Here is an 18,649-nt window from a genome sequence, read left to right as displayed (position 1 = left end):
AGATGTTTCTTGTTTTTAACAGGTACACCAAATCTTTATCGCAAAAATTTTAAACATTACAGTCTACAATTCTAACATTCTAAACCATCGCGACTCGATAATTTTCTAGTTCCAGTTTATTACAAATAGAATCACGTTCCGTGACGAAATCATCCGCTTATCCTTTCCTTATCGGTGTCGTAATTTCTGCTCGTGCGAGCAGGAATCGAAGCAGATCGCGCTTCTAAATTTGATCCCGGGGGCTAATAATAATAAAAAAAAACCGGATAAGGATTCGCGTATACGAGCGGCGAGAGCCGAGAGGCGAGTGAAGTTACGAGCGTTAACGCACCCGGCTTAAAAGCAAATGCTAATGAAAGCTAGATCGCCGATGATGAAAATAACTCGCGCGCGGAGCCGTTTAATAACATAGATCACGCGTGTCGATTATTCACCGTGCTTTTAAGCGAAATCTGGCCCCGATCTGGCCAATAAGCCACGCTCCGAGAAGATACAGCAACTGCAAGAATTACCGTTTCAAATTGTATTTATATTCAGCCGGCGTCTGACTGATAAAGCGTCGAGTGGAATATTCAATCAACCGGCGGGGAGGATTGAAGGGAGGAGAGAAGGACGAAGGACGCTGAGAGACGAACGAGCGAGAACGAGGCGATGGTGAAACGATCTCCGAACAACTGGTGGATGATAAGCCTGTTGATCGGGCGCTGCTTGAGCATTCCTTACGTGGCGAGGGCTGGAGGAATAACGTCGGGCCCCAAAGCGGGGGTAAACGATTCGACGCTTTCCGAGTGTTTACGCCGGCGGAAAAGAGGGCGTGGATACGTAATTAGACGCGAAACCTCTCCCTCTCTTAATTCCCACTTTATCTTTATTCCGCCGACGACGCGATTTATCCGAATTTACTCCGAGGGTGGCTCGTGGAATTTTACTTCGAATTTTCGGCTCGTCACTCGAGATGCTGTTTGAACGCTTCTGGGAAACTCTTAACTTTTGAACGTATCGTATTCGGGTGTTGCGTAAAATATCTTGGAATTTTACTATTATTTTATGATTTTTTATTGTTAAGTTCGATTATCTTGATTATTGGTCAAGTTCGAAGCAAATCTAGAAATACGTACATACATACGTACCGGAATGATAAGATATTTAACATACTTATCTATTGGCTTCTAAGTTCTATATACAACTGTCTGAATGTTTGTGGGAAACTTTTAATTCTTGGATATATCGTTTCGGGTGTTGCGGTAAAATATCTTGGAATTTTATTATTACGGGGAATTATTGGTCAAGTTGGAAGTAAATCTACAAATACGTACATACGTACAGGAATTATAAGATATTTAATGTATTTAACGTGTCTATTGGCTTCTAATCTATAAACGACGAAGGGTCAAACACTCACCTGAACATCCTTGGTGAACTGATTATTGCAGTAGATGTGAATGGCCGAGAACTCTCTGACCTTGTCGAATTCGAATTTAATCTCGACCGGTTGCCCGCGCGTGTCGTTCCTCCAGCCGACCCATCCTTGCGTGCGATCGTTATCGTAGTATCCCAGTTTGAAGTTATCAGGACCGGTCCTGCCGTCTGTCAACTGACCCAAACCACGCCGCAGCTCACCGTCCCAGTGTCCGTCGTAGGTGGCGTCGAAGAATTCCCATCCGTTACCTCTTTTATCACCTTGGGGCATCGAATAGGACACCACGCCATCTGCGATCAAGAGGTCAAGGTGTAGAGTCACCGTCGAGTGGTCGTCTACCTTCTAATGACCCGTGTAAAAGCTTTCGACTTTGTCGGCGGACATCGTTATTATCGCGCAGAAACGTGATACGCGGCAGAAAGAACAGAGATTAATGAGATTACAGTTACTAACAAATGTTTTGACCCACACAGCGTGGATGTAATTAGCGAAGTATGTATGTATTAGCGAAGTAAGTACACCTCGGTTCAAAAGTTTCGAGCGGGAACGTTTATTCAGCGACGCGAGGACACGGCTATCTTTAAAGTTCTCTGTTTGGACAGAAACGTAATTTGTTCAATTTTGGTTATTGTCATTAAAGATCGTAGTGATTTATATGTAGAATTGACATTTGTACAATTTTAGTAATTGTCACTGTGTGATTTGTACAATTTTAGTTATTGTCATTTAAATCATTGTGAATTGTATGTAGAATATTTTGACATTTGTATAACTTTAGTGATTGTCATTTAAATCATAGTGATTTGTATGTAGAATATTTTGATATTTGTACAATTTTAGTTACTTAAATCATAGTGATTCATATGTAGAATATTTTGACATTTGTATAATTTTAGTTATTGTCATTTAAATTATAGTGATTTGTATGTAGAATATTTTGACATTTGTACAATTTTAGTAATCGTCATTGTGTGATTTGTACAATTTTAGTTACTGTCACTTAAATCATAGTGATTTGTATGTAGAATATTTTGACATTTGTACAATTTTAGTGATCGTCATTGTGTGATTTGTACAATTTTAGTTATTGTCATTTAAATCATAGTGATGTAGAATGATTGTATGTAGAATATTTTGACATTTGTACAATTTTAGCAATTGTCATTGTGTAATTTGTACAATTTCAGTTATTGCCATTTAAATCATGGTGATTTATATATAAAATATTTTGATACATATTAAAGGCCGGTTATTCAAGTGTTAAATATAACTGAAGGATAATTGCATTTCAACATGAATTACATCGAGTAAGTATAATTGAAGAAACAAAGCTTTATCGACGTAGTTAAATTTTAGATAAAGATTGTATTTTACTACTTATCCCGAAAGATTAATAACAATGCTGTTAGATCTAACAGCTTACTGTTGCAATTGGTACATCAAATTTTTAACATTTATTTTCTGAAGAAATTTCGAAAGTCGTTCTAAACTAAGTCCTTCAATTCATTAACCCTTGTCCTTCGACTGATGGAAATAATAATACATTACAAGTGGAATATATTTTCATTACTTCGGAAAGTCATCGTCTTCTCCGCTCTAAACATTTTGAACAGGAGTGTACAACGAAAAAACGAAATAGAAAGAAAGATGGCAAAAGAATGTGCGCCCGTTTTTAATTAAATACCTTGAAAAAAGGATATCCCGTCCGAACCAACATCGTTAGTTGATTAAAATCTCCATTAAACGTGCAAGTTCGCAGTTCTTTCGTTGTAATACTCATTGACGCAAGGGGGCAGAGGGGGAGAGGGAGAAATAGAATGAATGAACTCGGGCGCAAGTTTCTGGCAAAACGCCGGAAGGCGTTTGGATTCACAATTAATTGAACTTGCACGCATCGCGAACGGCGCAAGACACAATAGCCCCGGCTCTATGTTACTTGATGTGTACCTTTCCGTTTGGTTGGACGTTTAATTCGATGTTGGTTCATCAAAGGAAGAAAGGGATAATTGTACAAGCAAGATTCTGAAAAGCAAATTTGCGCGCACGGCAATGGCATAAGGGTTAATGGACAGTCCGGCGAGTATTCTAAGCGGCGCGCAAGTTCAACGAAAATTGGTGAGTGCAAACAGCTTACCGCTCCAGTAACATCCGTAGAGCTCGACCCGCATGCAAACCGTCCGCGTGTGATGGCTGTAGGGCAGAAAACGGATCTTGCTCGCCCACAGAGGCGGCTCCAGCTCGTGCTTGGACTCCAAATACGTGTTCGTGTTACCCTGTATTACCTGCAACCGTGGAAACCGTTGGTTAAAGATCACGACAATTCCGGTCTACCGTCTAACCTTTGGGCTTCGTCCCTTTCACGCTTCAGCAGAGAAAACCAGCATCTCTCTCCTTCTCTCTACTTCTCCCCCCTCCCCCCCACATACTTTCAACTTAGATCATTAGGAACATATACGTCACTCGGAGACACGGTCCAACTTTGCTCAACTCTCGAGCAGCGTACGAAAGCGGAGGAAAGTTCCAACGAATCGCCCAGACGACGATTCGTCAGTCGTTCAACGAGTTCCTCGGCTGTTACTCGGTCAGACTTTGCTCGTGTGTTTCGGGCGAGCGACCTATCTCGAAAGCGCGAAGAGGAAAGGCGCGACAGGACGGCGACGTTTCGCGAAACGAGCGAGGAGGGATCGGCGAGGGTGGAACCCTCGTGCTCTCTGGCGCGCAACGTTTCATCGCCGCGCGTATGTGACGTGACGCCAATAGAAAAAGCTATAATCGGCGCGCGTCAACGTGTCTGCGGCAAGGTCGGAGCCCCTGCTGCCTCGTTCCTCGCGTGGTATTCTGCCAAAGCATCCCCCATCGACCTCGTGATGACATTTATATCGCCGGGAAGATGCGTTTCTGCACTTCGGCACATACTGGCATACCACCGTCTGACCGTGGATATCCCGTCGTAGGGCGGACATCGCGTTCCACCGCATCAGACGGTGTGTGGGGGGCTAAGGACTAATTTCATCCCGCATTCCACCACGTTAGGTATGACGAGGGATGAAGGGGTGGAGGACGGGTGGCCGAGCTGGGTATCGATGTGGATAGAGGGGATCTGTTGGATCACAGACAGGTCAAGGAAAACCTGTATATAGCCGACAGAGAGAGAGAGAGAGAGAGAGAGGGTTTGAGTTAAACGTCCATCGCCCGCATTCTCTGATCTTCGCCCAGGCAGACGACCATATTGCAGATATCCCTCTCTCTCTCTCTTTCTCTCTTCCATTCTATTCTCTTTGCCCGTTGTGCGTATACACGTTTCCACGTCTCCGTCTTGGAACGTGCGGAAGAGTGATGCAATATTGATTCCACGTTGTGGGTTTATGAATAAAATAAGCGGTTTATCTGACGTTGGCACAGGCTGGTGTGGACGGCGGCGTGCAGAAACTCCCGAGGTGGAAAAGGGGTGTACGCCGAGGTCCCTGGGGATCACGCGAAGTGGCGTTGCCCATGGCGAGTAGCCACTGCCACGGAGAGATACTCTCTCGTGTGTACACGAGGTGTACGGATACACGTGTAGGTACACAAGGGCGGCCGCGCGGATAAATCCACGTGGACGTGTGTACGAGCAAACCGGCTAGTTTCTTGTGTGTTGCCAACACACAGTTGCGTGACGGAGCATTTTGCGGCTGGCACGACACATTCTGCGCACGTTCCCTACCCTCACACACACACACACACACTATTCCGTGCCATCGGGGGCCGGCTTCTGTCTCTTTTTCGTACGACTAAGCATCGACTTCGACTACTATCACTGTTCCCGCTGTGTTCACCGTTCACCGTTTCTTTGTATCACCGCCGTACACACGCCGTTCGGTGTATATAACCGAGGTGGTCGCTTCTTTCGATTTGTTTGCGCGGTTATTGAAATACCTTTCCCACCTTGTTTTTGGTCGACTGTTTGCTCTCTCTGATATTGGATTACTCGGTCCGCTCGGTTCCTCCGTCTAGCGTGTTTCGAACACGTTGCTATTGAACGTTGTTGTCGAACTGTTTTATCCTCCGTAAGAGGGGATGCCAACGTTATATAGCACAACTGCGCGTAGTTGTTAACTGGGATACGATGGAATTTCTTTGTTACCTGTTTTTTTTTTTTTGTTTTTGTTTCTTTCTCCTGTTTTTTTCTAAATCGTCATTTTTCCTTCGCGTGTATTTCAATTTCTTTGTACGGGGTTTCTCCTATCTCGTAGCGTTGCAAATTCGAAAGGAATGGCTTATTTTCGAGCCGGCAAAGGGAATAACAGACTGAAAGCTTTGGAATAAAAATACCACGCTTGCTGAGAGTGCTTTATAACTTTAGGGGTTTGTGCAAAATCTAACGTCGATTCAGAATAGTGTAAATAAATTACAAGTAGAATGATACAAATCCAGAATGTATAATGTTCTATGTTTAGTAAGTTAGGCAGTATACATTCTCGTTTGTAGATCATCTTTAATAAAATTAAAATGTAGTTACGATTTGTGGCAGAAATGATCATTCACGATTGCAAAAGTTGTATTACTATTTTAACTTTATGATTGTTTCCTAAATTTTTTAATTTGTATAGATAATATGTACAGATTTTCGAAGTATGTTTTGGATCATTGTCCTGTATAAATATGAAGCTTTTTGTCCTATCCTGTTGTACTTTTTGGGTCTATATATTGATTCGAATAGATAATGATCTATATTTCGATTTATGATTTTTAAATATTCGGTTTTAATATTCAATATAACACGACCATGTTTTCTTTACAAACAAATTACTGCAAAGGTATTTTAAGAAACCGAACACGACCATGATGCGAAGAGAATATTCTATTGTTGCTTTTTTAAAAATTTCTACAATTTTTATTAAACGACTGTCATGCTTTACAACTGGCACAATACAGATATTAATTTTTCATTTGTGTTTTTCCTCGCATGCATTCGTCGTTTTGTATTGAACGTTTCGATTCGTCAGTCAACATTTGTTTAACATTCGTACGGTATACATATGGTATACATATTATTAATTTTGCGTCAAGCCATCCGTAAACCATACATTTACAGAATTATACTACATATTCGTATAATAACAAAATTACTAAATAATTAAAATTCAAACAAGATTAAACTAGAGAATTGTATTAGTATTTTATTAACCTCTTGCGCTGGAATGACGTGTCAAGTCTGAGAATTTTTTCTCCCAAAAATTGTAATATTTTCTCAGTTTTAAGTATATCCAAGTAAAACAAAATAGGCAGAGCAAATAATACATTTATTACTCGTCAATAATTTCTATCCAGTGTAATCGACAATGTACAAAAAGAAAGCGACGAATTATCGCACGCTGGTTCGATCACTCGTTATGGTCCGCAATCAGTTGCCCAGCGCAAGTGGTTAGTAATCATCCAGCTCAAAGTGAGCAAGCACTAAGTGACTTATGGACGAGAGTGTATGTAACTCCAACAAATATTCTATCAAACCCTACTCTTGGAAAAATATTTTCCAACGTACGTAAAAAATACGAACGCGAGAGACGTCGAATACGAAACGTGCCGGCCATACGTATCGACTACTCTTTATAAATATATAATTAAGGTTTTTCAGCGTTGGCGAGCAACCCTTAGGCTTTCTCTGCTCCGGTTGGTCCTGTCCAGGCTCGCAGGTCATCGTTTCCTTCGAGAAACTGCCACTTGGAAAGCACTCCCCAAGGTGAACCCTTACCTCCTGGCCGGCGTATACCTCGCAGAACCCACCCTTCTGTCTGGGATCGATTCTTTCTCATTTCGGGCACCCAGGGACCCGTGCCGGTGGCACGTTACACCATCACCGTTGCCACGCTTGCTCTCTCCACTGGCGTAGAGGCACACGTTTGTTCGCCAGGAATTTAATGAGATTGCAACGTGCGAGCAGAATTTAATTTCTCGAAATGGGTCTCCTAAATCTATCGCCCACGGTGAGGGATTCCCTCTCAGTATGTTCTCCGTTCTCGGCCACCCTCTCCCCCTACCCTTCCCCTCTCGCGTGACATTGAAATTGAACGGACGATAGTTTTAGAGTTAACGATACAGTGGTACTGTTGGAAAGAGATCTTTATTACATCGCCGATTGGTACGTGCATACCTCTGTTATAAAGATCATTCACGGGAGAATAAATGAAATTCTACTATTCGTTCACCGAGAAAGTGGTGACTCTAAATTTAGCGCGGCCTATGAAATTTCTGCATTGAATTTTCATGTATAATAATTTTCTTCTTCATTTAATTTTATTAATTGAGAATTTACTCTGGTAATCGATCACTTATGATGTGTAAATTACCTTGTACTTTTGAATACATATAAACACGCCGTACATTTTTTTACTTTTCAATTTCAAAAGCGAATAAAAACCCGTTATCTGCTAATAAAATTAACTCTCGAATATCAACTTATTTTGAAAAATAAACTCAACGTAGTCTACCCTCCATGATAAGTATTTGGACAGTGTAATTCGATCAGAAGACTAATATTTTTAACTTTCATAACGAAATAATGTTGTCCTTAACATTTTACTTGTTGCAACAACTGTTGTTGTCTTGTTAAACTGAATTTATTTCATCGTTCAAGCTCTATGTTTGTAGAATCTTTCAGGCTAGAAATACATTTCAAACACGCAACAAATTCAATTATTTGTTAAATGCCTCTGCAAGCTACATACCCATCCATCTTTACTTATGCTAATCAATATGATCATCTATTACTTTTATCAATATCTTAGCAAATATTCTTCCGAGATTTACGAACAAAGTATTTAAATGCGTCGATATCTGCGCTTCCATTTGAATTTGTATAATCATTTATATGAAGTATATTTTACACGACGTGTCTAAATACTTATCAACGGCAGCGTACATTCAACAACAGAGTTCTACCATCCCGTACCGCTTTACCTTATCACGCGACTCGAGTTAAAATGTCAACGAAGCAATTCAGCCCCCGCGTACATCCAGATTACCTCGTGCTGTTCGTTCCAGCGACTCGCGTGATTTCACAGAACGAAAGGGATTATAGAATGTATTTTTTCCGAGGGTCGACGCCAGTGAACAGATGCACGCCATTCTTTCGCGTACAGCCTTCGAGGGGAGGGGTGATGACTGTAAAGGGTGGATATTACTTTTCATTACCCTGGCTGCGCGAGGCCTTCGAAACGCTAGACGACCTTGCAACTCTACCTGCCATCTACTACACGTACGTACATGCACACGCATACACATGTATACACGTACAGATCGAAAGCATACGTCTATGGAGAAAAGGAGGGAAAGCGGAGGAGGGAAGAGGAGAGGTCGACGCGTGCCCTTCTAATGCAATTTCCTGCTACTTTTACTTTCCCCCCTCGGTGCACGAATGCGTGCGTGCGTGCGTGCGTGCGTGCGTGCGTGCGTGCGTGCGTGGCACGCCAGTGCATGCGCACGGGGGGTCAAGTGTTAAGCGCTGAGCAATTATACCCGATATCGATCTGCGTTATTGTTCGGGGTTCTACGGTCCGCGAGTGTTTGCTCGCGCGATTCGTATTTTCTACCACTGTTGCCTTCCGTCTGACCATTATCGTTCGTATAATAGAAAATGCCCTGGCAAAACGTTTCGAGCGATTTCATCGAGGAATTAATATTCTCTCCGTGATCCCTTGTGAATCAAGGGCTATACGCCTGTTTACCTTTGCGAGAGGGGATCGCGGAGAGAGAGGTGAGGCATAATGAGCGGACTGTGGATTTTTTATATGATTTTTACATCCTTGTTAGATATATTTTTATGTAACTTTGCGTGAAATAATTTTTATACAATTTTTATGTAATTTTACATAATTTTATATAATTTTAATGTATTTATAATTTTTATGTAATTTTACATCTTTGTTAAATATTGTCGAGGGAGTGGAACCTGCAAAAATTCGAAGTGCTTCTTTTTTCTTTACATATTTTTCTGCGTGTTGTGTATTTTGTATTTATTATTTGTATATGTAGCTTTAAGTTTTCCAGAAATGCACGAACATTTTTATGAGAGAACAATTTCGATTCATAGGCAGTGACGTTGGAGATTCGAAACTGTAACAATCTGCTCAATTGTTTTATTTAATTTATTCTGTAAATTATTCTCCATTTAAATAACGAAGCGCAAAGTAAAAGTTCTAGTAATTAAACACTGATTTATCTAAAATTCAACATATTAATTGAACGTTACTGATATTCCCGCAAAATTTTGCCCATCTGCTATAATTGTAAAATATTCTGGATCTGGCAGAGTATTGTCCTTTTTTCAATCTCGTCAGATCTCGACAAAGAACGAACAAGAAATCATAGAATAGTACAGCACTCGTCTGTAACGATGTGTTTAGAAGAAATTGTTTCCAACTATAATAAGCAGGAGGAGCAGATAAGAGAAAATAAGCGTGTTTATCACGAGTTTATTACCTGCAAAGCAGATGAGATCGTAAGCCAGAGTGTACCGAGGAAGTTGATCTTGTTAATAACTCGGAGACACGAGACAATATCCGGCAAGATGTCTGCCATCTTGTATGCGTTTCATTCATCATTCAAACACCATGAAATTACATCGCGGCCTCGTTCCACGAGCATCAAATATGCGGTGTACTTTTTTTCTTTACTTTTTTCTTTTTTGAAGGACGAAAATGCGGAAAACTTCTCGAGAACGATTGTTTAGCCTCGAACAAGTTTCGTTATTGTCTCATTTTGGAAACAAGGCATCCATCTTTATCCCTTCGTTCCCCAAGTGTCCTCCAACTATGCTCTCTGAAGATATGTTTGTCATCATTGGAGCGTTCGGTTTTTATCGGCCAAGGAAATTGAATGTAAAACATCGTATCGAGCAAGCGAACGTTAATTGAAAGCCACCGAAGATAAACCATCTTTCACTCGCTCGACGATCGAAATATGTTCGCAGTTTGGAGCATATTGTATGTACTTTGTCGGAAAAAAATTTGCCAGAGACCGCGTGTTTGAATATATATTTTTTTCTAGAATATCCGTTTCTATCGCGAAAGACTTTTAGGAATTCTGTCGCGTGAATACCAGAATTACTGAAATGGTCAAAGTGACCAATTTAGAAATTTCGTACATCTACATGCAACGTATTCTTAAAGATTTACCTGATTTTTCGTCAAATGTATAGATAAAAGCCTCTGTTTCTCCCGATTGAGAATCTTGACGAACAGTTCAAAGGCAAAAAAAAAAAAAAAAAAAGGAGCTCAATCGATCGTAAAACTTGAAGACTTGTGTTCCGTCGAGATACTCGTCTCGCCTTGACGATTTATTTTCGTAGATTCGAACGAGCTGTCGACCGAGCGTTAGCAACTTTGATTCGATTTCTATGAACGGGAAAAGCAACGTACGGGAAAACGGTAAATGGATCACCTACAGCGAAAGAGGATGCTCGCGGGAAAAATTTCGGCCGTTCCAGCGTTCTCCACTTAAGATACGCGATTTTCAAGCATCTATAACTTATGCCCATGATCGTTTTTGCCTATCGAGCCGACGTATAAAGGAAATTTATTGCATCGGAACGTGTACGTCGCGTACCATGAACCGCGAACCGCTCCAACCGCCATGTTATTGGATTTTCGGTCCTCGATAGTACGATATTTTTACGAGAACGTTTTACTTACTTGCCGCACCCTCCTCCCCTCCACTATCAACAACGACTACATACCCGCAGATCCACCTGATTACCTTTCGCACGAATGCAAACATCGTATTCACGGTAAATCGACGCGAGACGAGGTAAATCGATGAACGTCACTTCGACCACGAATATCGTACACTCGAACGTTTCGAATACGTAATTCAATATTCGATGTCATATTACTGGTTTGAAAGAAAGGTGGCGTAGTAAAAAAAAAAAGAGAGAGAGAGAAGAAGAAGGAAAAAAATTCGCAATTTTTAAATATCTGTTAGGATTAATTTTCTGAAAGTATTTAGGACGATAGCAGTTTGATTTCACTCGACGAAACTGTGTTATTTGATGAGAATTGCCTCGATGGATTTTATTGAAAATTATTAAAAGTCGCGGTTAATAAAATCGTGGAAAAAAAAAAATATATATATATATATATATTGTAGATGTTATACCATCGGTTTTTTTCAGAGTTGTTATACTAAAGTTTTAGTATCTGTTACAATTAATTTCGATAGTCAGATGTTCAATAGAAAATTATTTCATAATTATTAAATCATTGAATATCATTTCACTGTGTTTCATCAAAAATCCTCGAAACCCGAAGAATCGTTAATAAAATCATAAAATTACCGGTTAGGATATTTAAATAAAAATCCTCTCCATTTTTAAATATCTACTACGATTAATCTTCTGCAAGTACCTGAAGTTAATTCTGGAAGCAGAACGACAATGTTTTTAATGGACACGAATGCTTGTCTCAATGTATTTTATTAAATCCAAAGCTGCCAATAAAATCATAAAATATATTGTATCATATCACATCACTGGTAGAGTGAATATTTAAAAAGACGGGAAGAGTGAATATTTAAAAACTCCTCTCTTTCTGAATATCCGTTACAATTAAGTACCTAAAGTTAATTCTGAAAAATTTCACTCAACAAAATTATTCAACAAGAATCACGTCCCTCTATATTCCGTCAAAGATCCTCCAAACCCAGAGGGCCATTAATAAAATCACGAGAGAATCCAATTCTTTGCTCATCGTTAAACCGGTGATTACTACGGTGATTCAAGCACTTCAAAAATTCCTATCTCAAACGGGTCTTTTATCACGAGAGCTCGTTTTTCTTAGCCGTGTCATTCCGCTTGCAAACCGACGATCAAGTATCCTTCCTCAAGAATTATGAAATCCACCCCTGCTGTAACATCACTGAATCACGTTTAATTTTCAGAAACGTTGGGGGGGGGGCCAAGCTTTTCGAGTCCGAAAATACGCGGTACGTGAAGTACTTGCGCGAGCACACGCAGTTCCACTCGTCGCGGGGAATTTCACGTTCGTCGTGTAACGTCCATGGTGGTGAAACTTTCCAGCTCGTCCGCGGTTCGATATCCACGTATATCCGGGCGGCCTCTGGTTTCCGCTGAAGTGCACCTCGCTTCATCCGGCCTATTAGAAACGGTTATGCCACCGGTTAGAATTAGGAACAGGATCAGGAGCAGTACGTACTTACGGATCAAGCACGGTATCTGTGTTTCCCTTTCGTGGCATTCGAATATTACGGTCGAAAGAGAAAATGTTTCAACAAGTGTACACGTTAAGCTCTTTTTATTCGTACAGTGTACACGTTCCATCGAGTATATATTTTATTCAAGTCAAGCTCGACATTTCGTCTGGCGAGTTTGAAATTGTCGACGACATACTCGAAGGTGAAAATGTTTCGATAAGTACGTACACCTTTGAGGTATATTCGATTCATTGTATTTTATGCAGTGTATAATTACATTGTATACTACAATACAATTTTGTAAAATACAATGAATGCAATTGTACAATGGAACTGTACTTGAAAACTGCGGGTAGAAAGTATGCTTGATCCAAAAATTTCTAACGTACACGTCGATACGTTGACAATTGCGAAAAATCCATTTGTAAGATACAAATTAATTTGAGATACAAATTTCCATTTAAGATACAAAACAATTGTAAGATACAGTAGAATTCCGTTTATATAAACTCTTATAAAACAAAATTATAGATCTCTTTAAGTCTATATGTATATATATATATATATATATATATATATATATATAAACTTTGAACGAAATTTTACTCGGTGCTTCAATATCCCATTAAATGATTGAATTCGCGAAAAATTATTAACAGAGAGGAGATGAGCAGACTCTGATTACACGAACTCCAATTATTTTATTTAATTTTAAAACAAGCCAAAGCCCAACGTAATGTAATAATATTCACTCTAATTTCACAATTTTATTTTTATTATTATTTTATTTTTATTTATATCTTTATTTTACATTATTTTTCACAACTATATTTTTGAAATTATATTTATAAACGTTTCAGCGATATAATTATAATACAATACCGACATAGAAACGTATCATGATGTAAATCAAACGTATGATTAACCTCTTGCGCTAATGCCACGCACGTTAAGAACTTTTGTCCCAAAATTACAACATTCCCTCAGTTTTAAGTATATTTAAGTATAACCCAGGCAAAACAAATAATAAATATATAATTTTTTAATATATCGTAATTTATATAATATTATTATTATATAAATATATTATTATACAATTTCAATATATTATAATTCATATAATATATTTAACAAATAATAATATTACTCGTCAAGAATTTCTATCCAGTGATGTCATACCGACGAGTTCGAAAAGAAAGCGACGAATTATTGTACACGGTTTGGCCACTCGTTATGGTCCTCAATCGGTTGCCCAGCGCAAGTGGTTGAAAAGCTTTTCAACTATCACAGAAGTCTACTTTCCTAGAAAAAGAAAAAAAAAAGTCCACTCTTTCGAATTACGTAAAGTATTCAAGTTCATTCATCAAGCAGAGTTCTACTCGATCCCATCTCCAGTCAGAATAACAATCGACCGTGATAAAGCCTCGACCGCTGCTGGTGTTCCGTGACGCGGCCGAATTATCACGCGGACAGCGCGTTTCGCTAATGTTCCTGGCTTCCTGTGCGTGCCATATTATAACTAACATTACAACACCGGTCCGCAATATCGCGCCAAGCCCGTCACCCTTATTTCTTTCTTTTTTCCTTTCCCTCCGCTGCAGCGTCCGCCCCATTTACGCGTGTACGTGCGCTACGAGCGCGATGATTTACGCGAAACTATGGCTTGGCCAGACTCCGCGACTGGGAACCGACGCAACGTTGCTTGCGTGTCGACACGCACGCGTTTCGTCTCCTCACGCACTCTCCTTCGCCCCTGTACTTATCCCCTTTCCGTAATTATCGGATTTCCACACGGAATTCCCCGGTGGGTGGAGACTGAAAGAAAGCTGACAGTCCGAGCTGGTTGTTCGCGTGACACGATAATGACGAATCGAACGAACGATGCGTTGTGTAGGGTGTTCTCTAGAGTCTGACGACACACCTGACCAGCAACCTGTTCTATTCATCGAAAACTAAGAGGAGAAGAAGGAATAGGAAACAGAGTTTAAAGTTTCGTTGGATTCAACCAAATTATCCGACGAATATTTGGTTGAGACTGGTCCATCTCGTTCAATTTGTCGAATCGATACAGTGGCAAAAGTTAATACCTACGATGATAAGACGATAATGTAACATCATACAGAAATTAAATATTTGCAGCTGGCATTGACTCAAAAGGGGTTGTCTGCAACAGTTGTCGGAAATGAAACGTTTTTAAATTCTAAATTCGAAACTCTACATTCCTCCTCTTCGGATCTGCTGTCTATGCACTTACAGACACTCGCCGGATGCAACGAAGTGACGAGAATGGAAACGAGCGGGACGAAAACGACTCGCGTGACGCGTTTTAACCGTCGCCGAACCGCGATACACGTTCTCGTGTCGTTCGCGAACGATGACGTTGTCGTCGTCGGCCATCGTCGCCGCTTTTTCTTCGCCGCTGCTTTTTTTCCATTCCTCGCCAGTGGAAATTAAATGTAGTCGAGCGGAGCGGCAACTTTCCGTATAAATTGTCGAGCAAAGACAGACGGCCGCGCACGCGACGCTTTTTCGTGGCGCGTCGCTACCTTTGCGTCACTACCCACCCCCCACCCCCAAACCATGGTTGTATACAACATGTGCGTGGACCTCTGGTGATTAAGCGACGTTTCCGAGATTCAACGTGGCGAGTTTGTCATGGTAAAATCGCCGGCGAGAAAACGCTCGTGAAAGATAGAATGGTAACGCAAGAGGGAGGAGAGGTGGCGAGATAGAGAAGAGAGCGAACAGCACGTTCCCGTCGCCGGTGTCGAGGGTCACTGTATTCTACCGAGAAGCATGATTAAGAGCCGTTTTAAAACTGCACGTGGATACACGAGGTCGCCTCCTTTGAGTCGCGAAACCGGGTCACTCTGATTAATTGAAGTTTTTGCGAAAAACCGGCCGGCCATCTCTCCTCCGATCCTTTCTCTATTCCCTCCCCGCGCCCACTTCTCTCCTCGCATTAAAATACGGGTAATTAATGCCGCGACATCTTTCTGCGGGTCCAACGATATTGTCTCCCACTGGGAGAACCGCGATAAAAAAGATGTACAGAGAGCGTTTCGGAAAGGTTAATATTGATGAAGGGGGGCCGGGACAGATGAAAGAACCACTCCGTGCAATTACGTTTGAGAACGATTTCAGGACTTGCTCGGTGGTTCCGTGATTTTCTTATTAAAGAGGATTTATTCCCGGTCATCAGACTGCGAATTCTTGGGCATTCTTTTGAGAGGAGGATCTGACTTCTTGACGAATAGTTCAGTTAATGTAGATAGTAATTCGTTGCTATTCTTTCTAGACGAGCTTGCCATTTATTTATTTTTCTGCTTTGGATCACCTCCCGTACTTTTAACGATCTCTCGAAAGTTTTCAACGACGCTCTTGATCGGATCCAATTTTTAGTTTACTATTCAAAAACTGTGTACCGCTTTTCTACATCGCGTTTTGTACACAAATGTGACGATTCGTACCTTGAAATTTAACGCAAACGCACTAATCTTTGCGCCTGATATTTGCATTAAAAAAAAAAGATTATGCTTCAAAGGGTTAAAGGTTAAAAAAAATGTGCCTCATACGTGAAATTACACAATGCGCGCGGTGAATACAGTATCTAACAAACGAAACGAACGTTCAAGTTTGTAATAGCACGACGATGCGAATCAGCGGTTTCCCTTGGCACGAATGAAATTTTTACAAATGCATTTTCAATACCGTCGACAAGTCCTCGTTTCTACCTTGGCGCGGCTTTATAAATAAAAATCGGGGCTACGACCGGGGTAGGTCAAGCGATTATTGATCCACCGCGACCGATCTAACGTCCGCGCGAACCGAGAGATTAAGAAAATCGCTCGCGTTCCCTTCCAAACTGCGATAGAGCGCCAGACTGTGTCCTGATCCGGTTGAAATCTTCGTTCCAGATCAATATTTGAGAAAGGAAACGAGTTTCTAGAGTTTTCAGAAATTGAAATTCCTTTTTTTTTTTTTTTTGTTTTATTCTCCCTCTCCTTCCATAATCCCGCTGTAACTCTCGAATAAATCGTTTCTAGTGGCGGATTTGCTTTTTTCCTTTCCCTTTTTTTTTTTTTTTTTTTTTTTTTTTTTTTAAATATGCTGCGACAATATTGCACACGAACCATTTGAAACCATCCTGCGCGGCTCGGTGAAACATTGAACGACGCCTGGCGACCGATTTTACATATTCGTGTAGCGGCATGGGATTTTTTTCTTTTTTTTTCATTTTGTCAGGGCGGGTTATCAAAAGATGCAATCCCGGTTTCACGGCTTACGTTGCGCTAAATAAAATAACGAGCCAGAACGAGGCGGTCGTTGGAGGGGGAAGGAAGGCGGAAAAGTGGGGCGGGAAGTACGTCAGTGCTCATTAAAAACTATCGCGATGGTGGAAACGTAAAAAGTAGAGCGACTCGCGGCCGCGGGCTTCGAGTATCGGTAGAGCCGTCTATTTTTCTCCGGTATTTTTCCTTGCTCGTTTTTCGCCGATCTTTCCTGGACAACGGCAAAGATAACGGCATTCACGAGCGAACGGGGATCGATTGAAACGGAAACACGCGCGAAAGCGTGATCGTTTCGCTAAAATGAAGATCGACGCGTCGTGTTTTTCTCGATACCCCAGAAGTTCTACTTTCAGACAAGATTTCCCTCCATCTGTTTGTGCTGTTCAAATGAAATTTTTCTTAAGAAAAGAAAGAAAGAAAGAAAGAAGGAAGAGGAATTGAAGTTGGAGAAAATAGTATGTTTCTGCGAAAATGGTATTTAAGTTATTAAAAATGAGCACGTCTCAATTATCAAATATAACGAAATATAGCGAAACTTGTAAATTGTTATGTTCAACTTCCTAACCGTATACTGTCACCATTGTCACGTATTGTTATATATTAAAAACGATATTTTTATATGAAATTGTTATATTTAATCGTACACACATTGTCGTGTGTATTGTTACGTTCAACCTTCTAAAAATAAATCTATTTCTCTACTTTTCACATTAAATTGTTACATTCAATCGTATATTATTATGTGAATTATATTATCAATCTGCACATTTTTGCAGCAGGTTTAATTTCAATCAAAAGCGAACCTATTTGAGGAATTTGTTATATACAATCATACATATTTTCATGTAAATTGTTATGTCCAATCTCCTAAAAAACGAACCTATTTCTCTTTTATTTTTGCATAAAGAATACCATACTCCCATACATAAATCAGAAATTATCCAACATTAAAAATGACTACAATTTGATTAGAAATCAATCGAAGCTATTTCTAACTTCATCGATTAATCACAGAAGAAATTTCCTATCATTTCTTTTGCAAAGGAATATATCACGAACAAATCACTTTACTTTTCTTTAACGGTCGAAATGACCGATTCATAATTTTACCATATTGTAAATTCGAAAAGGATGTATTTAGAGATCTGATTAATTTTTAAGAATCAGTGTCCTTCATCTCTTGCGGTTGAATTTCGCTTGAATCGACGCGAGTTTTACAGTTGAGAAGCGAGAATTGCTTCCGAACTGACGAAAAATCTTGCAGATCAATTTCGATAGATCGTTCAATTAGCCCGACTAGAATTTTGCGGGCGGGTTCGTTATCGAACGCGAGCACCGGAGAAAAGCGGGTCTCCTTCTTGCCGCGGAACGCGAACGTGCACTCGCATTCGCAGAACCGGCAGAAAGGAGAAGCTTGTTGGCGCCTGGAGCCTTAATTACCCCTGGCGGTCTTTTGAAGCAGGTCTACCGTCTTTGGCTCCGTGACAATTATTATTACGCGGTACAACTTGCGCGGTCGCATGCACAAACAGCCACGAGGACATTCCTGCCTTTCTACATCCCCCTGCTCCTCGCCGCCCAACCCGTTCGCTGTCGTGGTAACCTATACGAGTGGCACGAAACGCGGATGGCACCGCGCTGAAAACTTGAGGCTTCCCCCGCGGCATCCGAGAGCGCTCTTTTCTCTCCCTTCTATGGATAATTTCGCAGAAATATCCGAGAAATTCTGGCTGGCTGAACGTAGTGCGCGTAG

The 18,649-nt window shown here is 40.6% G+C and overlaps 1 protein-coding gene across 1 annotated transcript in view; it reads right to left on the bottom strand.

Moving 5' to 3' along the window:
• The window catches only part of LOC122535222 (discoidin domain-containing receptor 2-like), a gene marked incomplete at its 3' end in the record, with an annotated part of 98,775 nt that overhangs the window by 35,813 nt on the left and 44,313 nt on the right, over nucleotides 1-18,649 (bottom strand). The window contains exons 4-5 of the mRNA XM_043666577.1: nucleotides 3,555-3,702; nucleotides 1,403-1,710 (exon numbers count right to left, since the gene is read on the bottom strand). Of these exons, the coding sequence (XP_043522512.1) occupies nucleotides 1,403-1,710; nucleotides 3,555-3,702 (456 nt within the window). The remainder of the gene's footprint in view (nucleotides 1-1,402; nucleotides 1,711-3,554; nucleotides 3,703-18,649) is intronic.

The sequence above is a fragment of the Frieseomelitta varia genome, unplaced genomic scaffold (assembly GCF_011392965.1).
Source record: "Frieseomelitta varia isolate USP_RPSP 00005682 unplaced genomic scaffold, Fvar_1.2 scaffold_682, whole genome shotgun sequence".
Classification (NCBI taxonomy): domain Eukaryota; kingdom Metazoa; phylum Arthropoda; class Insecta; order Hymenoptera; family Apidae; genus Frieseomelitta; species Frieseomelitta varia.
This window is presented reverse-complemented; position numbering and strand designations above follow the sequence as displayed.